Raw genomic sequence first — 26844 nt, forward strand, 5'->3', positions numbered from 1 at the left:
AATTAAAGATAACAATAAAAGCAAAATTTTTTTTTTTTTTTTTTTTTTTTTGAGACAGAGTCTCACTCTGTTGCCCGGGCTAGAGTGAGTGCTGTGGCGTCAGTCTAGCTCACAGCAACCTCAAACTCCTGGGCTTAAGCGATCCTACTGCCTCAGCCTCCTGAGTAGCTGGGACTACAGGCATGTGCCACCATGCCCGGCTAATTTTTTTGTATATATATATTTTAGTTGTCCATATAATTTCTTTCTATTTTTAGTAGAGACGGGTCTCACTCTTGCTCAGACTGGTCTCGAACTCCTGACCTCGAGCGATCCACCCGCTTCGGCCTCCCAGAGTGCTAGGATTACAGGCGTGAGCCACCGCGCCGGGCCCAAAAAAATTTTTTTAAAGAAATTAATCCAAAAGAAGGCAAGAAGAGAAAAAGAAAATGGAAAAAGAACAAGAGCACAAAAAATATAGCTATAGGCCAGCACATGGTGGCTCACAACTGTAATCACAGCACTTTGGGAGGCCGAGGTAGAAGGATCACTTGAGCCCAGGAGTTTGAGACCAGCCTGGGCAACACAGTGAGACCCATCTCTACAAAAAATTTTTTAAAAATTATCAGGGCATGGTGGCACATGCCTGTAGTTCCAGCTACTCGAGAGGCTGAGACAGGAGGACTGATTGAGGCCCAGGTGTTTGAGGCTGCAGTGAGCTATGATTGCTCCACTGCAGTCCAGCCTGGGCAAAAGAACAAGACTCTGTGTCTTTAAAAAAAAAAAAAAGTAACTATAAATTAAGGTTGTGATAGAAACTGTTAGTCAAAAATTTAGACACATCTTTTTAGCTTCCATTAAACTGACCCCTATAAATCATAGTATTAAGTAATAGTCCAAACCCCTTTTGGTTTTCTCATTCATTTCAATAAATATGTACTAAATATCTATTATATGCCAGGCCCCATGGGAGGCACAAAATATAAAACAGACTTGGTTCCTGCTTTTGTAAAGGAAAACGGGTAAGAAAGACAGTCTCCAAAAAGTTAATTATATCATTGCAATTGTGACAACTGCTATCATGTCTTTCAATGGTCTCTTTCACACCATCAGGCATTCTTTTGTTCCTACATCTTATATAATTACTTTCCCTTAAGAAATTACTCAAAGAAAAAGAAGTTAGGACTTTGCCAAACAAAAGCCTAATAAAATGGTAAACCAATACATACCATATATTACTATACTTAGTTTGATCTGCAGTTAGTAGTCTCTCTTGAAAGCTGGTTACTAATTCTGGAGCAGTCCATCGCAGAGGGAAAATTTTTTTATCATCTGTTTCAATGTAATCCTCCTGTTTTGTTAGAAAGCATACAGAATTTTGAATGGAATGATACTTTTAGTGAGCTCAATGATTTAATTCCAGAGCATTCTCAGAAAACATATACCCAACCCAAAAAACATATCAGGAAAAAAAAGTGAGCATGAAGAGAGACTTTCTGGGCAGAAGGTATGGAGTTTCCCTGAAGCCTCCTGGGCTTCATGAGTCGGTCTCTCAGCCATGAATGCCTGCTAAGTCATCCTTCCTGGAAAAGGAAGGTACGCCGTGTCTGAGGCATGCAATGCAGACTGAGCAAAACATCTTTTAAAATATACTGGGCCTTACGCACTGAATAGAGATGCTGGTTAATGAATAAGACTGTAGGCTTTAGAATCTGACAGACGGGGTTGTAAGTTCTCCATTCTACCATTTACCAGCTATGTGACTCTGGGAAAGCAACAACTAAGTGAAGTCTTTTTCCTTATCTGTAAAATGAGGATAATACAAACTACCTACCTTTGTGATGCGGATTAAGTGAGATAATACAGGCAAGTACTTCTAAATGCTCGGTATATGGCAAGTGCTCAAGACACTAGAGCCACTATGTGGACAAATAATCAACTTATATTTGCACAATATTTTTTTAAAATGTTAACTCTTTGGCCCCTAAGATCCGCTAAGATAGAACCGGTATTATTCTTATGATGCTGCTTAGAAAATGGAGGCTAAATGGCTTATCCAAGGTCTCCTGACAGCACGGAGCTGGGACAATCTCCTTCTCTGCCCCATATCATGCTACCTCATTCAGCCAGGCTACAAAAACACACAGAGATGAAAATCTCATCTACTTCTTCCCTTGTTTCCTTTGGGGATATATTTGTGACAAGAGTTAAAAAACCTATATCAAGCTTAATGAATCTGAGCTGAAATTTTACTGACCACATAATGAAGAAACATTTATATGACATGTATATTATTTAAGTACTAGTAACTATTATTGCTCACATGTTCATTCTAAAATTTATTATGAACCATCCAACTATATCAATTACACTGTTTATAAATCATTTTAAACAAAGCACTTGGAAAGCCACCGATGTAGACAAACCACGCAACAGAAGCCAATACTGCCATTAAAACAACTGCAACAAACCCCTCTCCAGAAAGGCATCATGACCAAGACTCTGGCCCCTTTCTTCCAAAAACAGAGAGGCATTTCTGTGCTATTACAACTTCACAACTGAAATTAACTCATATTAAAGAGACAACATTTACACCTTTGGCTTACCTTGTACCTGCTGAATCCTATTCCATAATCTCCCACTTTCACATTTAAGTCAGAGGTAAGAAAACAATTCCGCAGGGCTAAATCACTGAAAACAGAAAGAGCGAAGTGAACACAACACGAAGAACCAACAATCAGGATAATGTTGCATGAAATTGCTACGTAAAAAGGCTTTCTCTAGGAATTATAGTGTAGTATATTGAGATCTCTGCTTAATAATTAATGTTTTAAAATTCTTTTTCACAGGAAAAGGATTATATATTAAATATATTATCAATTACTTAAATAATGAAGATGATCACATTTTTGGGCAAATAACTATGAATGCTAAGGTTAAATAATGACTATATCTATACCATGCTCTGCATTAAAACCAGATTTATGGCTTATTTCCTAGTATTTTAAGAGTGACCAAGAAAGAACTCTAAAAGGGGTTATTAAATTGTCTGAATTTTTTTATAAGAACTTTTATTACTTCAGTAATAGTCTAGTAATAGTCTGTTATTTAAGATAAGATTAATGAAGTTACAACTTTAAGCACCCCAAAATAATCTTCATTGCTAAAAATGTTTGGTTTTTTCCTCCTTTCTCAAAGATATGCAAGCATTATAATTGAGCCCTTTCCAAATTACTCTCATGTCTTGCAAACGCCACCTCCCCACAGGGAGGTCAAGAGCTTATTTTCAAGACTTACTTAAAACAATTTACTTATATAATTTAAGAACAAGTTAATTTTCAAAAACACATGATTTAACAAGTAAAAACTACTTTTCCTAAGGGAAATTCCAATATAGGTAACAGATTAAATTGTTTATATTTTGGCTTTAGTCCCTAGAATCTTTTAAATCAACTGGCATATGAATTAAAAAGGCATTGAATTAAAATAGACAAGGATACCTAATTTATAGTTTTAAGGCATAAATTAAAGATATTGGAATCTAAATTCCTACAGTCTAAAATTAAAAATGTTTGTCTTGGGCCGGGCGCGGTGGCTCACGCCTGTAATCCTAGCACTCTGGGAGGCCGAGGCGGGTGGATTGCTCAAGGTCAGGAGTTCGAGACCAGCCTGAGCAAGAGCGAGACCCCGTCTCTACTAAAAATAGAAAGAAATTATCTGGCCAACTAAAATATATATAGAAAAAATTAGCCGGGCATGGTGGCGCATGCCTGTAGTCCCAGCTACTCGGGAGGCTGAGGCAGTAGGATCGCTTAAGCCCAGGAGTTTGAGGTTGCTGTGAGCTAGGCTGACGCCACGGCACTCACTCTAGCCAGGGCAACAAAGCAAGACTCTGTCTCAAAAAAAAAAAAAAAAAAAAAAAAAGTTTGTCTTTATATAATTGTAAAAGACCAAAAACTTAAACTATCAAATTCATATCTTTGAAGATTTTAATTTCCAAAGCTCACATGTCTGAAATATGATAATAATGAAGATGACAGCGGCAACAGCTAACACTGATATAATTCAATGACAGCTTGGTACACAACAACATTGATTCAATTATATAATGATGGCTAATATTCACAAAGCACTTTACATGAGGCATTCTCTAACCACTTTGCATTTTCTCTAAGCATTTAATCTTCACAACAAACCTATGAGGTGGGGACTATTATTTTTCTCATCAATAAATAAGGAAACCAGGGCACAGAGAGTTGAAGTAACTTCACTAGGGCCACAAAGCCACCAAATTATTATTCAGTAGGATTATCATACTTTTACCCTCTATAACTATGAATGACAACATAGAAACAGTTGCACATGGCTGGTCCTCAATGAACATGGTCCAGGTGGATTCGAGTGAGTTATATTACACTGCTCTCTACACCCTTTTTTTTTTTTGAGACAGGGTCTCACTCTGTTGCCTGGGCTGGAGTGTGTGGTGTGATCGTAACTCACTGAAAACTCCAGCTCCTAAGCTCAAGCAATCCTCCTGCCTTAGCCTTCTGAGTAGCTGGGCCTACAGGTACAGGCCACCACCACGCCCAACTGATTTTTTTATTTTTTTATACAGATGGGGTCTCGCTATTAACCAGGCTGGTGTTGAACTCCTGACCTCAAGCAATGCTCCCACCTTGGCCTCCCAGAGTGTTAGGATTATAGGCATGAGCCTACTGCAGCACCAGGCCAGAATCTTCCAATCTTAAGGAGAAAATTGGTCCCATTTTTTTGGAATTAAGCAAAGAAGGGAGGGAGGGAAAAAGGGAGCAGTAACTTGCCACTTGAGGGCAGGAAAATGAAAACACTTTAAGGCTGCTTTATCCACTGGGTCGACAGCTACAACTGGATAGCTGTGGGTTTTGCCAACAGAGGTTCAGTTACTGAGAACCACTGACGAGCATCTCCAGGGTCTCTACAAACAGATCCTGCCAAACCTTCCCAATGTCTCCCTCCTAAGACCACAACTAAAAGCTGGACTCAAGCATTCCCAAAAGGGCATGTGTGTGTCCTCTTTGGGCTGGGGCAGCAACCTGAGGCTGGCTGGAGCCATCAGAGCGCAGGTCCATTCAGGCACCTCTTGGGCAACAGGATGGCCGTCCCACTTCCTCCCTCCTCTTCTCTCTATCTCCTCACAAGGGTTCAGTGTAGGTCTTCAGATTAAGAAACATGAAGGCTTGATAAAGGAGAACAACTGTGCATGCAGAAGGCCTTTGGCTCTCATCATAAAACTCCAATGCAACCCACCTGGTAGTCCCAGGGGAGGAGGAATGCGTTTCATTACCTGAAACCCAGAGGTGATGAGGAAGACAACAGCGGTGTGACCAGGGGCATTTCTCATAAGCCTGCTCCCACCTCCACCCGAGCACCCCAGGCACCCCAGCACAGTGGGACGAGTGCTGGGCGAGGTCAGGAGCCTGGAACCACTGCTTCAGACCCATGTGACACTAGGCAAGCCATATGCACATCGGAGACTCAGTTTCCTCACAAAACAATAGGGATGCAGCTGAAATGGCTCACTCACAAGGGTGTTAAAAGGGTAAAATAAAAGAATACATATGAAATGTTTTGAAAACATTAAAGTGCTGTACAGATTTGCCATAATGATATACTTCAGTTCAAAACTGGTAAAAATACTGTTCTCTGAAGCCCAACACAACGTGCAAGGCCAAAGACTAGAAAAACACACAGGTGTAACTTCTTAACAACAGAGGTAACTCTTGACGTCAATGGCAGCTTTTGTCAGGAAATACAAACATGTAGCCAGTATATTCTCCCTTCAAGTTGAAAAACAGGTCTAGTGACGAGGCTACCAAACACTCCAGCCCTGCAAAGCTCTGGGAAGGATCTGGCTCTGTCACCTTTGCCTGGCAGCATTTGCTGTGACTCAGGCAACAGTGACCATGTGGGATTCAAAGCCATGTGAGCAGGGCTGACGGGCACAGGAAGTGGGGGCCCCGTCCCGAGTCACAAGGAAGCACCACTACTTGTTTTTAACTCACGCAGGATTACAGTCTGCCTATCTTCAGAAAGATTCTCCGATGCAAACTGCTCGACCACAGTGGGAGCCATTTTCAAAACAATCCACACCGCTATTCATGTGAACTACTTATGCTTTCTTGAGTAACCTGAATTTCTGATAAAAAAGTAACAAATAGGGAGCAAAATAACTGAATGTTACTGAACACACTTCTAGGAGTTTGGCACACACTATCCTATTTAATCTTGACAGCAGCACTTTGGGGTTTTACAGATGATCCCCATTTTATAGAAAAGGGAAGCTCAAAAGGATTAAGTATTGAGGCTTATACCGGTAAAGCTGATGAGAGGTGAATTAAAACTTCAATCTCAAAGCCTCTCTCTGCTGACCACGCCACTCTGCCTGGGTGTCCACAAAGCTCTAAGGTTCTGAAGAGACGCTGTGCTTACTACTCTAAGACGACTGGAGAGGGACAAGCAGAAGATTAAACCAGGAGGATTCTGAGATGGTGCAGAGGCAACTTTAATGGGTTATGATAGTTCGCCCTGCTTATGAAGTCAGTTCTTGCTGGCTGAGCAACACTGCATTTGCTGAGCACCTCCTGTATACCAGGCACCTGCTAGGCTTTGGGTACACAGGGAATTCTTCCACTGTGAAGTTCTTAGCCTGAGGAAAATGCCTCTGGCTGGAATGGGGTCCGCCACTTACGCCCAGGTTTTGAGGCCAGTGATAAAATAGGGATGGAGCTGACACTGGGCTGGATAGTCAGGCATATCGAGGCCTCAACTTCCAGTTCTGGTTTATCGTCCCACAACTATAAAACTGGACAAAATATAAAAGGAAGCAGTTTTCAAGTACTGGACCAGGGACAGCCCAGGCTTCTGATCCTGGAGAGAAGGGAAGTACCAGACTTAAGCCCCATATTCCCTCAGCTTTCTGCTTAGGGCCAATTTCTAAACCAGGACACAGAGAGATGGAGTGATAGCGCTGGGTGATGTGAACGCTGGGCTTCTTCTGTGTCTTCCCCAAGTGCAGCCTTGTTTTCTTTTAACCATCTTCCTCCTTCCAGGTACTAGGTATTGACAAACTGGTAGGCACACTCTTCCTACATTCTTTCCATACTTACACACATATCACACACACAAATACACAAAATGGGGGGAGGAATAAGGAGCATTTGCCTTGCAAAAAATATGATATTCTGCCTAGTTATCTGCATCCTTATTTAACAATATCACAACATGAAAATTGCTCCAAGTCAACTACTGTAGCAGTTCTAAATCTTTACAATAGTCACATAATATTCCACAGTGCAGATGTACCTAAATTTACTCTAGTTCCCCCATGAACATTTACTTGTCTTTTTTTTTTTTTTTTTGCCACCACTTCAAACAATGCTGCAAGAGTTATTTCTAATACACATAATCTTAAGTTCTAGTGCTTATATGGGATTAAAGGGAAGATATATTTTTAATTATATAGATATTGCCCAATAGCTTTTCAAAACATTGTAATAATTTACATGTGACATGACATATATACAATTTATGGCAAAAACTCCCCCTCGTATCCTGGCAATAGGTGTGGCCACTCCTTTAACTTTTTGAGTCCCAGTTACTTTCACTTGTAACCCTTATCAACTTGTGAATTTGAACATTTCCATGTTTGTGGGCCTGTTTAGATCTTTGCCCATTTTTCTACTGGGTCATGGTTTTCTTGCTGATTTGTAAGAACTCTTTGTGTATCATATGAATAAATGTTAGCCTTTACCTGCTACCTGTGTTGCAGATGTGTCTTTCCAACTCTCTCTGCTTCTAGTATCTGTTCTATACAAAGTGTGTAATTTTTATATAGTCAACCACATCCACCTTTTATTTCATAACTCTTGGGTTTCCTGTCTTAATTAAGAAGGTCTTACTCAACCCTGTGTTATACAGATAGTCTCCTAGAATTCCATCAATTTTTATATATGGGAAAATGTTGTGGTTCAATTTTTTCCCCAGATAACTATGTCAGCATTTAATAAATAAGCCATCCTTTTTTGCACTGATGTGAAATATCATGTTTGTCGTATATTCATGTCTATATGTACTGTATACTGTCTATTAACCTATTTCTCTGCCAAAACCATATTGATTTTTACTGTAATGGCTTATTGTATACTCTGATAACTGGTAAAGCAAGCCTCCCTGTCTGCCACCCCTTGTTCACTTTTTTCATACTTTATGGCTTTTCTAGACATTTATTCTTCCAAATGAAGCTAATTTCATCCAACTTCCTGCCTCCCCAAATAAAAAACGCTGTTAAGATTCTAACTGGAATTAAGTTAATTGACATTTCTCTGTTGTCTTCCCACCATAAATCATAACACATCTTTCCATTTGTCCCCATGTTATTTTATATCCTTCAATAAAATTTCATAGTTTTCTTCATATAGTCCTGTCTTTCTCACATAATTGATTCCCAAATTAATTTTGGCATTATGGAGAATGAAATTTTTTTTTCCCATTTGGTTTCTAGGTACTCATTCCTAGTACAGAGTAAAACTACTGACTTTTGTGCATTTGTCTCACAGCAAGCCACAATAAATTCTTACTAATTCTAATTTTTTAAACAAACTAGTTTCTTCATTTTTCTCCATATATAATATCATGTCACCAGTAAAGACGGGTGATGTTCTCTTCTTTTCTAATGATTGTATAGTGTAGCTTAGTGGCTAAGAGTGTGGGCTCTGGAGCCAGAGGCTCTGGGTTTGAATCCCAGCTCTGCCACCTTACAGCTGTGTGACCCTGAACAAGTTAAATAAGCTTGTATGTACCTATGTCTCCCTACCTATAACATGAAGGGAAAGAGCCAGCCGTCTACCTCTCAGAGTTGGTATAATGATAAAAACCAGCATTTATAAAGTAGCTGGCATATGAAAATCATTCAATAAATCTTAACATTATTATTATTTTTTTGGGGAGGCGGGGGACAGAGTCTCTCTCTGTTGTCCAGGCTGGAGTGCAGTAACATCACTGTAGCTCACTGCAACCTCTAACTCCTGGGCTCAAGTGATCCTCCTGCCTCAGCCTCCCGGGTAGCTGGGACTAGAGGCACGTGCCACGATGCTTAATTGTTATTTTTAAAGTGATAATTTTCTAATTTGTATTCACTAGTATCTCCAATGAAATGCTGGAAACTAATAGAATTAGTGGGTATCTGTTTGGTTTCTCATTTAATTGAAAAGGCCTTATTAATAAATTTTTCCATTTAGAATGATACTGCTATTGAGTTTTGGTAACTAGTCCTTATGTGTTTCTTTTCTTTCCTATCAGAGATTTAAATATAGCATGGCTGCTGAACTGTACCAAATGAGGTTTCAGCAATCTACTGATATATTTTCTCCTCTTTTATTCTGTCCAATGTAATGAATTATGCAGATATATTTTTATATTAATAATATAAGCCTGCCCTTATGTTCCTAGAATAAGTCTTACTTGTTTTTTCCTCACATTGCTGGATGCAGTTTGCTGGTATTCATATCTATATTCATAAATGAGAATTGCCAGTAACCTTTTATACCCTCATTTGCTATTAAATTATGTCAGATTCATAAAATGAGTTATAGAAATTTCCGTCCTCCTTATGGTACTGAATAGCTTAAATACATTGGACTCATCTGTCCTCTAAAGGTCACATAGAAATCAACCATGAAACCCTCTGGACCTAGGGCCTTTTTCAGGAAAGCTCTATAATCACCTTTCCAGGTAAGCCACTTGATTGATTACAGCCTTTACATCGCTTCTTGTGTCTAGACTACATTATATTGTTTCATTTCCCGATGCCTTTCCGCATTTCTATGTGAAATACATCATGGAGATACAAGGTAAAGGAGATCCAATCCCTGCTTTCAACACATTTTCCATGTAGAAAGGGAAATAAACATCCAAGCACAGTCACCACACATGACTTCCTATTTGGCTTTCTCTGCAGTGGCATCTTCTCTTTCCAAACCATCCTAAACTGTACTGCAGAAGTGATTAAACACATACACACACACACACATGCACAAAGCTCTGGATGTGCCATCCTACTGCACACAGAATACAGTCCGAAGGCCTCACGTTGGCACTAGGGCCCTCTATAACTTGGCTTTAAGCTGTGTCTCTTTCACTATTTGCTCTTGTACATCTTCTGTTCTAGTTAGGCTAGATTATTGGGTAAATCCCTCAACTCCCTTTCCTCCTCTTCCTCCCATCACACGCATCAGCTTGCTGCGCCCTTCTCCAGCAGTTTCCTAATCTCCTCCATCTTCCAACTTATGCCCGTTCTTCAAAGATCACTAAAATTCCACATCCTTCAGAAAACCTGCCTGGTTTCCTCCCAGGCAACAGTTAGCTACTCCTCCTGTACAAACAACTACACATGGCATTTGTGCCTGGCTTCAAAATCCTGGTCAAGTTAGTGGCAGAGACAGACAAACTGGTCACTACTCTGAGCCTCAAGTATTCTCCTCTGTAAAATGAGATGAATGATAGTATCTGTCTTGTGGCTCATTGGGCAGTCCTGAGGTTCAAATAACTATTCACAGAATGTTTTACAAATACTTAGGACACAGTGATTATCCTGCCGAACATGAACGCATGTTTGAACTCTCCTGCATGTTAGGTGGTGAGCAAGAAGCGTGTATTTTGCTTTGATTTTCAATATATGTCTCTATTTCTCACCTTATCTATCACTGAACTTTGCAGACTGTGGAAGTTCAATGAACACTTACTGAATCAACAGATTTTACATTGTCTTTAATATCAAACCAAATCCAAAAAGCAAGAAAACCTTAAACTCTAAAAGTAAGGCAAGGCCCACCCTCATTCATCACCACCATCATTTCTCTTACTTCTCCTCCTTCCTCTGCTTGTCAGCAGGCCAGACACTCACGGGAGCTCTGGATGTCACTGGCTCCTCGCACCAATCTCAAGAACTCAGTTCTACTGTCACCACTTTACTAGTGAAGAGCATGAGCCAGGCCGGGCCTGTGTGTCCTCTCATTCCTCGCACACTGGCCCCGTACTGCAGGCTTCCCGCTGAGGCCCAATTCCAAAGTCTAAGGGAAAGCCTTAGGTTTTCCTCAGGAAAGCAAAATGATGTTAGAGGTGTAGTGTCTTTTTTTATTTAATGCCACTATGTGCCAGGCACTCTCTGTGGCTTTGATTTACAATTAACAATCAAATGCATCAAAGAAAAATTATATTTATTCCCATGTATCCATTTTTCCTTAAAGAACAATCTTTAGTAAACATCAGAAGGAATTTTTAAAAGCACAGTCATGCATCACTTAATGGGCATACCTTCTGCGAAACACACTGTTAAGTGATTTCATTGCTGTGTGAACATCACAGAATGTACTTACACAAACCTAGATGGTAGACCTTACTATACACTTAGGCCATCTGGTGTAGCCTATTGCTCCTAGGCTACACACCTGGTGCAGCATGTTCCTGTACTTAATACTGTAGGCAACTATAACAAAATGGTAAGTACTTGTGTATCTAAACACAGATGAAGGACAGTAAAAATACGGTATGCCCAGGGCATTACTGTATACTCTGTATACTACTGCAGACTTTATAAACACTGTATGCACACTTGGGCTCAACCAAATTTATAAAAATTTTTCTTACTTTAATAAAGTAAACTTAGCTTACTGTAACTTTTTTACTTTATAAACTTTTTAATTTTTTAATTTTTGACTCACAACATTTAGTTTAAAACACACACTGTACATCTGTACAAAAATATTTTCTTTCTTTACATCCTTATTCTTTAAGATTTTTCTAATTAAAAAAAATTTTTTTTTTTTATCCTCTTAAACTTTTTTGTTAAAAACTAAGACACAAACATGCATGTTAGCCTAGGCCTACACAGGGTCAGGATCATCAATATCACTATCTTCCAGCTCCACATCTGTCCCACTGGAAGGTCTTCGGGGCAATAACACGCATGGAGCTGTCATCTCCTATGACGACAATGCCTTCTTCTGGAATACCTTCTGAAGGACCTGCCTGAAGCTGTTTTACAGTTAACCTTTTTTTTAATAAATAGGAGTGCGCTCTAAAATAACAATGAAAAGCATAATATAGTAAATACATAAACCAGTAACATAGTCATTCATCATCATTACCAAGTATTATGCACAGCACGTGATTAGATGTGCCAGACTTTTATTTGACTGGCAGTGCAGTAGGTTTACACCAGCATCACCACAAACAGGTGAGTAATGCGTTGCACCACAACATTAAGACCCCTACAAGGTCGCTTGGCAGTAGGATTTTTCAGCTCCATTATAATCTTAATGGGACCACCGACATATATGTGGTCCTTCGTTGACCAAAATGCATTTATGCAGTGCATGACTGTATAATTTAAAGATTTTACACAAAAACACAAATAAAACCCCTAAGAATAATTCACTGACTCAAAGAAACACTCAAGCTAGAGTTGTAGCACAAGCTGATTAGTGACCAGACTTACTAAGTTTTACCAATTTGGACATTTGTCATACAATTTGTAACAAAAAATAATGTAAAATGACACCAAACACTAAGGGTTTATTTAACATGCTTTTTAAACACCTGATTACCCAACACTCTGAGGGCTGGAAAACTTAGTAACCTCTGTGTTTCTCAGCAGAAAGTAACTCTAACTTTAAAATGGGGCAAATCCTAAAAAGGCTCTTCCATGCATAATCATCCCCAAGTATTACTCGAGGGCACCGTTCCAGGTGTCCAGCTATGTGAGCCACTGTGAGGACACACATGCCTAAGGGAACTTTCTGTACTAAGTTCACCACAGCGACCTGGTGGCATCTACCTCACTGCTGAGCTGTTCAGGAAGACTCAGAGGCAGGGGACAGGAAGGCCCAGGCCCTAGGGCCAGCAAGGCGGAGAGTGGCATGGAACAGTAACAAATTGGCAGCACCTGCTGTTTATGTGGCCTTCAGCAATGTCATGTGCACTACGTCAGAGATGCAGGCTGCCTGAGACCCTGGGATAAGGCTCTTCTTAATAAGCAAAAATAAATTTTATTGGGGGTGCTTTACTAGATTAGTTTCCGAACGCAACTAACAACTTTCACTTGGACACACAGGTTGTTCTACTTTCAAACAACACAGAAAGTTCTACTGTGAGTCAACCAATAAATATTCTAAACTCCAACCTAAAACTATACTGTATGATATGCTACCAACAGAAAAAGAACTTAAAACACAAAACTTTGCCCCAAATGGAAATTTTAGATAAAATATGGCTACTTTTTAAAACTAAATGAAACAGTGGTCTATGGTTTTAAGGATTTTCTTTACCTTGTGTTTCTGAACTTGAATAAAACCTCAACTATGTGATTTATCATTCTTATTTATTCTAAAGTCCACAAGATTCTAAATTAAGTAAAACTTTAACTTGAAGACACAGGAAAAATACTACTTGCTCCGAGAACTTCACCAATTTTTAAAATACACTAGAAGAAACAGACATGGGCTTTGAACACAATTTCTAGCTGTTTCTAACTTTAAGCTACTGATTCTGATAAGATGCTCTTTTAAATTAAATTCTCTTCTCCAAAATTTAAAAATTCCAAAACCAGATGTTAGGCAATAATCACCTGCATTTCACAAAAGATTAACAATACAAATCATGCTAGACAGTAACCTGTTATAAAAGACTCAGGAAACTATAGGATTTCTCCACTATAAAATCCTTATATTTTGAAGTTTCACATAAGGGATCTGCCTTGGGTCTTAAGAAACCTATAACCTTTTGGGTCTTATTTTTTTTTTTTTTTTTAAAGAAACATTTTATCAGAATGATTTGTTCACTATTGCAAGGCAAACAAGATATAGACGTGTAAAAAAAAAAAAGGTTAATAATTCTCCTTCTTCCCCACTTTGAAGTAATGTTGAGAGTTTGATAGGTACAGTACTTTTCCATGCCTATTCATACACACGCCTTTAGAAATATAACCAGGTGTTTTCTTACTTTAAAAAAAATGGGGTCATACTATAAATATATTATTATACAACCCGCTTTTTAAAAAAACATAATACTTTATACACATCCTTCAAGACATACAGGTGTTCCTTTTTAGGTCTTTGGATTATTAAGAATTATATGATTTACTTAAAGTCAATTAAAGAGATACTGCCTGGTTTCCCCAGAGACCTAAGAAATAATTTTAAACGTATCTTAAACATGAATCAGAGCTCAACAGCCTAGAGGAAAAGAAGCAGAAATCTGTTGGGTCCACAGAACAAAACTATTATTTGGGCTAGGACTCAAAGCCCTTTGTTGTTTTAATTATGAAAATCAGCATCAATGATCTGAACAAAACAGAACTGTGGCCATTCAGGCGGACTCTGAAAGGTTACAACAGAAATGTGTAACATGGATCACTGTGCTGCTCACACACAATCCCTGACCCCTATACTGGGGCAGGCCTCTTCAGCTGGGATCCCACGACACCTCTGCTTCAGAGAAGGCAACCTAAGCCACCTCTTTAGCTGGCCAAAAACCAACGCTATGACCTTGCACAAAATGAGGCTGTTGGCCTCTCAGATTCTTTCTCTCTTCCTCTCTCAGGAATGTGAACTGGGATACACCATGAAACCCCGCAGGAAAAATCAGAAGCCCAAGGCTGACAGGAAAAGGATGAAACAAGTGAGCTGTAGATTGATACTGTTTACTCCCAACTCTGAGGCAAGGACAATTTTTACATTCTTTGAAATTCTGGAAATAATTTCCAGATCTTAGGCTGTATTAAGACATTTTATTCCCTGGTATTAGTTTCAATGAAGCCCAGCTCAACCCTTGTTCAGACACTGGGAAGAATAGGGTAGCTTCTCCTTGCACAAGCCAGGAATTCACTCTGTGGCTTGTCTCTGAGGTTTCTGTAGATCCTTTCACATCTGGACAGCCTCTGTGGACTGCCACGCCAACGATGTGTGAGGCGTGCCTGTGACCCACCTGTGCAGGAAGTGCAGCTTGTGCATGGCGGCCAGCCCCGCGGCGATCTCACACGCCATCCTCTGCAGCAGCATCGTCTGCGCGTCCCCCCGCATGTGCCCCTGCTCCGTGCGCAGATACGCTTTCAGATCACCCTGCAAAGATCAGCCCACTTGAGTTTCAAAATGAACTGCAAAAACAAACTGAGTACTTAAACATGTGCCTTAGTTGACACTACCTACTAAGATCACTTATTAAAAATTACTTCGGTTTGCACCTAATAAAGAACCTCAGACCGAACAAGTTTCAAATTACAAAAAGGAATTCTAATCCAATGTTTCAAAAGTATGGAACACTATTATGTTTTTAGGGCCATTCTAACTAGATTAAACATTAGTTTATTTTTGTTATATAAACATATGTAAAACAAAACCATGAAAAAAAGATGTACAATGATGTACAATTTAAACTGAGTGCAGTGCAGAAGTAGAGATTCTCGGGCAACTAAGATGACGTGGAGAGCAAAAGAAATGGTGCCACTCAGACAGCTTGTTTGAAGGATTCTAGGAGACACCTGGGCAGTGGGCACTTTGTCATGAAGGCTATGTGCCTACCACCAAGGCTCTGATGAGCAATGGATGGGGAGAGAAGGAAAGAAAAATGAGTGGGAAGGGAGGGGAGAGAGTCCGGCCAATGCTAATATAACAACTGCTTCATGGCTCTCCCAGCTTCCTGAGGGCCCTGTGCTGCCCAGAGACCACGGTGAGAAAGACCATTCCAGTCACTCCAGAAAAACTAACCAAGTTAATAACGCTTCAAAAGAGAACAACCTGAGCAGGAAAATGAACGAACTCACATTCAGGCATCCAGTACACAGAAGTGCGAATGCTGGGCTCCCGGGTTCTCCTGTAAGTCCTCCCTGTGTCACCCTGTCTTTATTTCACAACTCTAATTTGGAACTGTATGTTTGGGGGGGGTTATAGTACATTCATTTTGGGGAATACAGTTTTGAGGAAATTTTCCATATTCTTCTTATCACATGGTTAAATAGCAAATTAAAGCTTTCTATAATCAGTTAATAAAATTTAGAAAGTAAGTCCATAGCTCTCAGTGTTCTTTAAATCTCAGTCAAGAAAAGACTCCCAAGGAAGGGAATTTTCCTTAACCAACTAAAGAATACATTTATTATAACTTACTAAAGATGGCAAATTTATCAAATTCCTCCCAGAATAAAACTTTAAAACACAATATTCTTTTATAAACATTTGTCCACATTTAATACTAAGCACTTACAGGTCCACTCCAAGATTCTCGATTTGTTTCCATTCCCAGTTTCAATGATGCTTATTGAATGATAACGTTGACATTAATATTCACTACCCCTTTGAGCACTTGAGCACTGTGCCAAGCATTCACACTTATCAATGCAAATACTTGTCACAATTTGAGATGTTTTCCAGAAATGAAACTGAGGCTTAGGGAGGGAGGTTAAGAGATTTGCCCAAGGCCAGAGAGCTAATAAAGAATAGGGCTGTGTTTCTACTTTTTGGTTTACCAACTAGTCAAGAGAATTCTATTTAGCAAGTGAATTAAATTAGTATGCAGATGAAATCAATTTGCTTTATAAGAATGAATGTAAAATAACATAAGCTCAATGCCATCGATTTGCAGAATTCTCCCAAGTGTCACGTGACTGATCTGCCAGGGACACAGCAGCCTCCCCTTGATGCCACCGTGCACACTGAGGCAGTACTTGGCATCACTGTCCTTCACAGATTTCCTTCTAAACGTGGTGCTCTCTTCTTTTGTTCCAGTGGAATTAAAGCTACTCCAGAGGAGAAACAGACATCTTTTTTTTTTTTTTTTTGCTTCTAAAAATATATGCTCATTGGTCCAGGCTAGGCTCTATCTAGCATGAGAGCTGTAAGAATGATGGATGATTTAGATGACAGTTAAATTAACCCAGAAAAATTCCAGCAAAAAATTCCAGGACTATAGACTAATGGGATTTTTATTCATAAGGTAGCCCATACAGAAACTAAACATGAAAATAGCTGAAGTCTGCTTACATCACCAATGCAAAGGCAACTTACACTCTTCTGCCTAACCCCTCTGCTGCAACATCTAAGGAAAAAATTACTCTCACACAAAAGCACGATTATGCTGTGCTGTATCTGGCTAATTCTCAACAGTGATTCTGGCCACGGAGGCAGAGGGGTAGTGGCGTGGGTGCAGTTATTTTGCAATTATCTGAAGTATATCCATTACTACCCACTGTTCTTCAAATAGCTTCTCTCTGCAACAGCCCCCTCCCCAAATTTCACTGCAAGAATAAAGAATAGAGGATCTTACTTAAGAATTGACATTGTCAGCACAATCCAGGCAAAAATATCTTTAACCTGGAATAAGGAGTCAACATCTGAGATTACTGAGGATCCTGATCATGGTTTCTCACAGATGAGGCTTGTGATGGACTATTTAGGACCCAGGGTTAGTTCTATGTTCTAGAATGGTCCTTATAGCTCTCCCGGTACCACAGTTTGAAAAGAAAAAAGTCAGAATAAAATCTTTAATCACAGTAAAGATTTTTACATTAAACAAGTACTAAAATTGGTTCATTCTATCAAAAACAGACAAATCTATATTTAGAGATCTGGTTTATTTTATTTGTATTTAAATGGTGTTTAATGACGAGTAGACATGGATTATTACTTTGATCCACCATATAAAGAAAAAAACAACTCACCAAGAACAATTTTTTCTGAATTAAAATAAACTTTCCTTTATCCAAATTTTAAAAATTTCTCGCTCTTTTCCACCCCCCTCAAAAAAAAACTCCAGAAGAAAATTTTCTGACACTAGATGGCAGCAAAGTGCTACACTAAGAATTCCCACAGCAGAATAAGCAACTGGTGATGACTTCTTAGAATGGTCATTCAAAGACCTGTAAATGTGTCAAGCGCCCTCCTAATTTCTAATATAAAAGGCCAGGCGGGCTTTATTCAGTTTTTTGCAGGACCCCAAGAGCAATGAATTAATTTGATTATAATGTCAAAAGTCAACAAGTAGCTTTATAACTGAAAAATTATAGTCATTTATAAGATATTTTTAATAGGATGATTCTAGGAAAAATTTATGATTTTCAACAACAATTAATGAAAGAATTAAAGCTGTTTCACAGCTAACTAATAATAATACAGTGCCACACTCCCCCTCCTGTTGATGAACGTGCCATGCCTCCGTCCAACCCAAGGCTATGTCTCCCCCACCCCACCCATCCACCCCAGCCCCAGAAGTTCTCAGCCTGTGTCTATTTCTTCTCCACTTGGGCCTGTCTACTTGTTATGCTGGTGAGATGCAACCCACCGTGGTTGGAAGGAGGCATCTAGTCATGGGTTGGTGGCCCTGGTGGGGCCAAGTGGTGGGCGAAAAGTGTGTCTGGAGGGTTCTGGGGGTAGGGGGAGGCCAGGAGGTGGAGCCAGCCAGAACAGACCAGGCTTCTGAGGAGTTTATCCACGAAGGTAAGAGACATGGGATGGCAGCAGGAAAGGGCTGTGGCCTCAGAGGAAGGTTTGTCGGATTTACCTGGGAGGTATTTGAGTGTTAGAGCAGAAAGAAGAGATGGACTCAGGAGGAGATTGAGCTTGCAAGGGTGAAGAATCCAGGTAACCAAAGAGGAGATGTGTAAGGGTTACAGATCCAGGTGGGTGAGAGCCCAAGTGGAGATCCCTAGGGTGCCCTTACGCAATCTGGCCCACCATACGCCTGGGCTGTCTGGTAAAGCCTACGGCTCCCAGGCTACAACCTGGACAGCATGTTACTGTGCTGAATACTGTGGGCAATCCTAACACAGTGGCAAGTATTTCTGTATCCAGACACATCTAAACACAGAAAAGGGACAGTAAAAATGCAGTATAAAAGATAAAAAATGGCACAGGTATACCTGTCTAGGGCACTTACCATGAATGGAGCACGGGAAGTGCTCTGGTGAGTCAGTGAGTGGTGGTGAATGTGAAGGCCTCGATAGAACACGACTGAATGCTACTGTGAACTTTATTATAAGCACTGCATACTTAGGCTATCCTAAATTTATAAAAAATACTTTTCTTTCTTCAATAACAAATTAACCTTACTTTACTGTAACTTTTATTTTATAAACTTTTTAATTTTTTAACTTTCTGGCTCTTTTGTAATAACACTTAGCTTAAAACACACACTGTACAGCTTACTAAAATACTTTATAGCCTTATTCTCTAAGCTATTCTCTATTTTTAAATTTTTTTTTAACTTTTTAAACACTTTTGTTAAAAACTAAGACACAAACACATACGTTAGCCTAGGCCTACACAGGGTCAGGATCATCAATATCACTGTCTTCCAGCTCCACATCTGTCCCACTGGAAGGTCTTCGGGGCAATAACACATATGGAGCTGTCATCTCCTATGACAACAATGCCTTCCTTCTGGAATACCCCCGAAGTACCTGCCTGAGGTTGTTTTAGATTTAACTTTTTTTTAATAAGTAGAAGGAGTACATGCTAAAGTAATGATAAATAGTATGGTAAATACATAAGCAAGTAACTTATTCATTATCATTATCAATTATTACGTACTATATATAATTGTACGTGCCATCTAGACTTTTATATGACTGGCGGTGCAGATTTGTTTACACCAGCATCACCACAAACATGAAACATGTTGTGCTACGATGTTGCTAGGCAACAGGAATTTTCAGCTCCATTATAATCTTATGGGACCACAATCGTATGTGTAGTCTATGGTGGACCAAAACACAGGTAGGTGGCACATGACCGTATAACCACCTGGACCTCAGAAGGCATTTCTCTAGAGATACATTATAGACCAGCACTGTCCAACAGAAATATAATGCAAGCCAGATATATAATTTAAAATTTTCAGGGTTGGCAAGGTGGCTCACACCTGTAATCCTAGCACTCTGGGAGGCCAAGGTGGAAGGATCACTTGAGGTCAGCAGTTCAAAACCAGCCTGAGCAAGAGCGAGACCCCGTCTCCACTAAAAATAGAAAAATTAGCCAGGCATGGTGGTGCATGCCTGTAATCTCAGCTACTCAGGAGGCTGAGACAGACAGGAGAATTGCTTGAGCCCAGGAGTTTGAGGTTGCTGTGAGCTAGGCTGACACCATGACACTCTAGCCCAGGTGACAGAGCTAGACTCTGCCTTAAAAAAAAAAAAAAAAAAAAAAAAAAATATATATATATATATATATAAAATTTAAAATTTTCTAGTACCAATGTAAAAATCAAAAAGACATAAGAAGAAACAGGTAAATGTAACTTTAATAATGGATTTTGGCTGGGCGTGGTGGCTCACACCTATAATCCCAGCACCTTGGGAGGCTGAGGTGGGAGGATCACTTGAGCCCAAGAGTTCAAGACCAACTTGGGCAACATAGTGAGGCCCCTTCTCTACAAAAAAATTTAAAAATCAGCCAGGCATGGTGGTACACACCTGTAGTCCTAGCTACTCCAGATGCTGAGACAGGAGTATTGTTTGAGCCCAGGAGTTTGAGGTTACAATGAGCTATGAATAGGCCACTGCACTCCAGGGTGACAGAAGACTCTATCTCAAAAAATAAAAATGTACTTTATTTGACCTAATACATCCAAAATAATGTCATTTCAACATGTTATCAATATTTTAAAAATTGAGATATTCTAATTTCTTTTTTGTTCTTAGTCTTCAAAATCTGATACGCATTTTACACTCCACAGCATATCCATCCAGACTGGTCACATTCCCAGGGCTCAACAGTCACCTGTGGCTGGCGCAGTTAAAGACAAATGATGAGGCCCCCAATATCATTCCAGAAGCTATCACTGCTGAGATCACTGTTTCCACTGCGTGTCCCTCCCACACCTTGGTGCTGTAAGCAGTGATGATCCATCACTGTAGCAACTTGGAGAGAAGACAGCACCTAGGAGCAGGGTGCCCACAGCAAACGGGAGCAGCACCTGCAGAGCAAACCTGGAGGGTGGGGAGTGGGGAGAGCAGGCACCAGCGAGGGCAGCAAGGGCCTGGCCACAAGCAATTGGGCAGCCTGTCAGCAAAGAGCCAAGGCTGTGGTGCCCGGGTGGCAGCCAGGCATGGGGAGGGAGAAGCCCACTGGCAGGGCACCAGTACAGGGCTGGGTCGGGGCCTGGGAATACAACCCCGCAATCGCCCCGCACCTCACTGTCAGGCCTGATCATGCAGTTGGTGTCATCCTGCACAGGCGTCCCCTCTGCTGGCTCTGAGTGAGGGACACTGTCCACCTGCTCCCCGGCCCTCCTCACGTCTCTTCCACTATGATTCTGTATGTCCCCTCTTCTACATGAGCTCCTTAGGGGCAGAGATGCAGCATTCATATTTGTGTGCCCAGCACCTGGAAGAGTCCCTGGTACACAGGGCTTACTTGACTACATTTATAAAGCAGAGATGCCCATTAATTAGGCATTTTCTGTACAAAAAGCCAATTCTAAAATGGGGGCTTCCTGCAGGTGGAAGCATTACACCACCTGGTATAGAAGTACACAGAATAAAACCAAGCCACCCATTAAAACACCCACTTTGGCATTAATAATTATGTGCCCTCAGGCAAGTCAATTAGCCAACCAAATAAAAGAACAGAAAGCACAGTCCTGAAAAGAGACCTGGGTTTGATTCTTCAACAAGTCCCTTCGCCTCTCTCAGCCTCAGTTTTCTAATCTGTAAAATGAAGCCACTGCCACCTATGTCACAGCTGTCAGGAAGACTTGTGAAATGAGGAACAAATAGCAAATGTCCAGCCCAAGGCCCAGCCCAGGGGATCAGACCTTTGCCTTCCCAACGCCCCGCTGGGGACAGCAGCCAAGGTTCCTTGCAGGTCCAAGAGCCCATGAGTCTAAGCTCCTTTGACTTTGCCCACCTGGGCCGTGTGCTCCTCACAAGAGTCCCAAGAAAGCAGATCCCACGGAGGAACACACTGCACATAAAGAACACTGAGTAGACGTCTTTCCATTCCCATTTGGCCACTGCTAATTGCTTTCAGAAACTGCGTCACTGCTTCACTGGCTGAATTTAGTAAAGGAAATCAGAACTCTACACTCATCCCCTGCTCTGGAGGCAGGTGGTAGAGTTGAAGAAACTGGTGACTAGTAAGAAAGATTAAGACACAGTCGAGTCTAATCTACACCCTTCTCTCTCTCACTGCAGCTCTAGCATGCCTCCCCTGGGTGCTCTACCCCAGGCCCCACACTCAAAGCCAGATCAGCTCCTGCTCTCACACCGCAAGCACTGCCAGGCTCCCAGGCCTGGCCCAGGAGGCTCCTGCCATCCTTTTCTGCCAAAAGAAAGTCTACACACTCACTCATCAACACTCAGATCAAATGCCACTTCCTCTGCAAAGCCTTCCCCAATGATCCTGGTTAGAATCTTCTATACTTCTACACACATTACTCAAAACTTTATTTAATAAGTAATTACAACCAACTAATTTTAGCAACTAAAAATAACTACCATTTACTGAGCACCTTCTATGTGCTCAGTCATTTCATTCATCACCTCATTTAATGGTCAAGGTAGTCCTGGGGGGTAGGCCGTATTATCCCTACTTTACCAATGTCTAAACTGAGGCTTAAAGAGGTTAAGGAATTTTCCAAGGTGATAAACAAGTAAGTGGCAGGATGGACACGTAAAGGCAGGCCAGCCTGGCTCTGCAGGCAGACAAGGCAGGGACAGGGGCTTACTCCTTTCTGAGTGCCCTAAAGCGCTAAGCAGCTCTTTGCACTTCGTACCTGCTCAATACATTTTTGTGGAATGAGTGATCTTTAACCAACAGACAATCTCACTGCCTTGACATTCACGTGAGAGCACTGTGTACCTGCTATGGCAACAAGGTATATAAAACACCTCGCAGTAATCTCTCAACTCACTTCATAAACTTTGCCACCATCAGCATTACGAATGGGTGGCTACAGTCCAGCTACCAAACGCACTCAGAAGAGTTTTCCTTTACTTGCATAAAAATTCCAAGATTAAGTGCTTCTTAAAAACAGGCTGGTAATTCCATCTTAAAAGGAATAACTTAAGTCAGTGCAAAAATATTCTCTCCTTTCTACTTGGAAGATGTTATCACTGACACGATCAGTGAGTGGTGACGACTGAAAGGCCACTGTTTATTCAATCGCTCCTGACCTACTAAGCACAGGTAAAGAGAGCTGGTCCTTTCACTGCTGCCTATCACCAAGCCCAGACCACTGCCCTCTTTGTCCTTTGGACCACAGCCAGAGGGCAGGTGCTGCCTTGGATTACGCACCCCCCTGCTCAGACTGGCCAGAATCTGGGCAGGTTCTGGGGCATCCAGGCTGGGCCGGGGCTCAGTGTCACTGTGAATTTAGGTGTGTCCCACGGGATATCTGTCAGTCCGTGCAGGTGGACACCCTCTTTGGCTCACTGGGTTGGTGCTGCCTGACCGTGCCTGCCACACAGTCTCTGCACAAACTGAGCCCAGAGAAGCTGGACTTCAGTATCAAAGACACTGCCAGGGCCCCAGTACTTGCTGCTAGAGAACCTGCCCTTTAGAAGTTTACTCGGGCCCAGAAGTAATGAGCATGAAATTGACCAAGGAGACAAATATGACCAAAGAGACTTCTTACTACTGGGCAAGTTGGAGGGACCCCTGGGTTAATGGCCATTACTTTGACAGGAGTCTGGCCATGCCAAGTAATGACCAGAGATTTCCAAAGGTCATACTGGCCTCCTCCTAATATAGGTAACAGCTGACACGGCACTTTAAACAGTAGTAGGTAATTATCAATGTTTTTTCTATTGTGGTAAAAAATACATAATATAAAATCTGCCATCATAACCATGTCTAAGTATATAGTTCCATTGTGTTAAGTATATTCACTTCACTGCACAACCATCACCACCATTCACCCCCAGAAACTTGATTATCTTACAAAACCAAAACTTTGTACCCATTAAATAACACCTCCGCATTCCCCATACCCCGACCCCTGCCAGCCTCGGGTACCTACCATTCTACTTTCTGTCTCTATGAATTTAACTATTCTAGGTCCCACATATATGCAGAATTATACAGTATTGGTCTTTTTGTGACTGGCTTATTTTACTTAGCATAATGTCAAGGTTAATTCATGTTGTAGCATGTCTTAGAACTTCCTTCCTTTTAGTAATATTCCATTGTATAGATACACGGCATTGTGTTTACCCACACCTATCGGTGGACACTTGGGTTGCTTCTACCTCTTGGCTATCATGAACAATACTGCTGATAATAATCCAATACTGTGAAAAATGTGAACATGGGTATGCAAGTATCTGCTTGGGACCCCAATTTCATTTCTTTTGGGTATATCCCCAGAAGTGGAATTGCTGGATCACATGGTTAACTCTTATTTTTAATTTTTTGACGAACAATGATTGTTTTAAAAATTTTATTGCTGACCAATGTGCCACTGGGCGGTGTACGTAAATTAAAAATAGTGTTAGCTCTGCACTGCCAGCGAAGCTTTTGGTGGAGACCAAAGCTCTTTCAGATGTTCAGCCCCCAGGAGTGAACATTCCCCCAAGTGTCTTAGGAGGGTCACATAAAATATGGGTTTCAAGAAGTCACATTTGTTAATTCTAGAGGGTTGTATGCATAATCTTCACCCAAAAGTGTGAAAGCCCATCAAACTTCAGTAGATTAATATGCTCTGAATACTTAGTCTAAGTACTTGCATAACATGTATTTAAATCTGAGATCTAAAAGTGTTGGGGAAAAACTTTATAAGAAGAATGTTGAGTTAAAGAACATATGTATTACTTACATTTTCATAAAAATGACAAAGATACTAAGAATATGCTGGAATCTTGTCAATGCTGGGTCATTTATGTTAATGGTACAGGAGTTATTTGTATATTTTGCTACAGTTTAATGTTTCTTTACAAAATAGAGTACTCCCCAAAAGGACAGCTTCACTAAAAAATAAATTTAACACAGCACTAAAATAAAACCTGTCTCCTGAACCCAGAAGAAACTTCAGAAGAAAACATTAAGTTGAGCATCCAGAGTCTTTTACTGTTTCAGGAAAAAAACCCAACAATATTGTCTAATAAAAACTTTCAGGAATGAATATGGAAGTGCAAAGAAGAATATAAAAATGTAAAAATGTATGAGATAGTTTTATGAACCACCTCAATTAGCCTAGAAACAGGTGATATTTCAAGTAGATGCTGATTCCTGCAACATTTCTTTTATTTTCACCGACAAAGAGCACACTTCGGTTGTTATTTATAATCAATATAAGGAGCTTAGGGACCAAAAAAAGCACCACTAAACATCTCAGAAAAGTCAACTTCTGACAAGCAGACTTGTCTCATCACATAAGAGCGCATCTCTGTGTTGTATCTGTTTTCCTAAATGCGGTGTTGGCACCAGAATCACCTATCACACTCTATCACATAGAGCTAGACGAAAAGGAAGCTATCTTTATATCATCATAACTTAGGATCATAAATATAACTGACCATATTGAGATAATCAAAACAAAATATAATATGCAATGACGCTATCAGGAACACAGTGAGAACTCCCTCCTCTTAGTTCTCATTCCTCTTCTCGATAACTTACCACGTGCTTCCTCTCTTAACTGGGAGACCTAGGGCACGATTACATCTTGTCTCTGTATCTCGAGGATGCAGCATGCTGCCTTACTACAGCAAGTGTTCAGTAAGTAAGCACCCTCCACAATGGAAGAGAATATGGGGACAACCCAGAAAGCAGGTTAATTCCAGTTTCCCTAACATGGAGGGAGAGCTCTATGAGGTCCCAGCTTCTTTGAGGCAAGGTTAAAATTTTAACTAATTTTAGACTTCATCAAGTTAAATATGCATGTTGTAACTTCTAGTGTAACTCATATACAAAATTAAGGAAAAGCATCTAAAGTAAAGCAGTTGGGAAAAACTGAAACAAGAAAAAAAAAAGAATCTCAAGTCTAGGAAAAAAGTAAAAAGGAAAACTTATAACAGGCAGAGAAAATAATACCAAATAGGTAGGTAAAATTTCAACTATCTCACTAATCATAATAAATGTAAATGTACTACACGCCCCATTTTAAGTGACCAAGATTGCCAGAGTAAGAAAAATTTTACCAGTAAGCTATTTGTTAATAGGCAAAGGACATAGAAAAACCAGGCAAATTCTAACCAAAAGAAAGCTCGTATCACTATAATATCACCAGTAAAACAGACTTCATCTTTAGTAATACTTTTAATCTTAAAAAGAGCCTCTTCATAATGATAAAAGTTTCAATTTATAGGTAGTTATACCAATCCTAAATCTGTATCACTTACACAAGGTATCAAAATGCATAAAGCAAAAAACGAGAATTATAAGGAAAATCCGTAGCTAGAGTGGGAAATTTTAATATGCCTCTTTTAAACAGAAAACTGATTTGAACAATCTCGTATCAATTCTCTCTCAATACTTCACCGAAAAGTCCCATAAAAAACACTGAATGGAACAACACCAGAATACACATTTTTTTCTGCCAGCAGCTACAGACACAAAAAACACTGACCCTACAATGAAGATGAACATAGCCTGGAAAACATCTACAGCTGACCCAAAGCCAACATGTAAGATAAGCGAGAACTATTTTGTTACTCTAACCAAAGAGTTTTGGGGGTTACTATGAGATAATCCAATGAAAGCTAATATATCAAGCTTATGCATTAATTTTTCTTTGAACTTAATCACCTCTACCAATAAGAGAAACATTCAAATCAGGTTTAGAAATTAAAACAAAAAATTCACAATGTTTATTACTATTTTAACAGCTGAAAATGTAATCTGAATT

General features: G+C 40.2%; 1 protein-coding gene across 1 annotated transcript in view; it reads right to left on the minus strand.

The window, feature by feature from the left end:
* Positions 1-26844, minus strand: part of LMTK2 (lemur tyrosine kinase 2) — a 92669-nt gene that overhangs the window by 20762 nt on the left and 45063 nt on the right. The window contains exons 7-9 of the mRNA XM_069486554.1: positions 14998-15131; positions 2586-2670; positions 1209-1330 (exon numbers count right to left, since the gene is read on the minus strand). Of these exons, the coding sequence (XP_069342655.1) occupies positions 1209-1330; positions 2586-2670; positions 14998-15131 (341 nt within the window). The remainder of the gene's footprint in view (positions 1-1208; positions 1331-2585; positions 2671-14997; positions 15132-26844) is intronic.

The sequence above is a fragment of the Eulemur rufifrons genome, chromosome 14 (assembly GCF_041146395.1).
Source record: "Eulemur rufifrons isolate Redbay chromosome 14, OSU_ERuf_1, whole genome shotgun sequence".
NCBI lineage: Eukaryota > Metazoa > Chordata > Mammalia > Primates > Lemuridae > Eulemur > Eulemur rufifrons.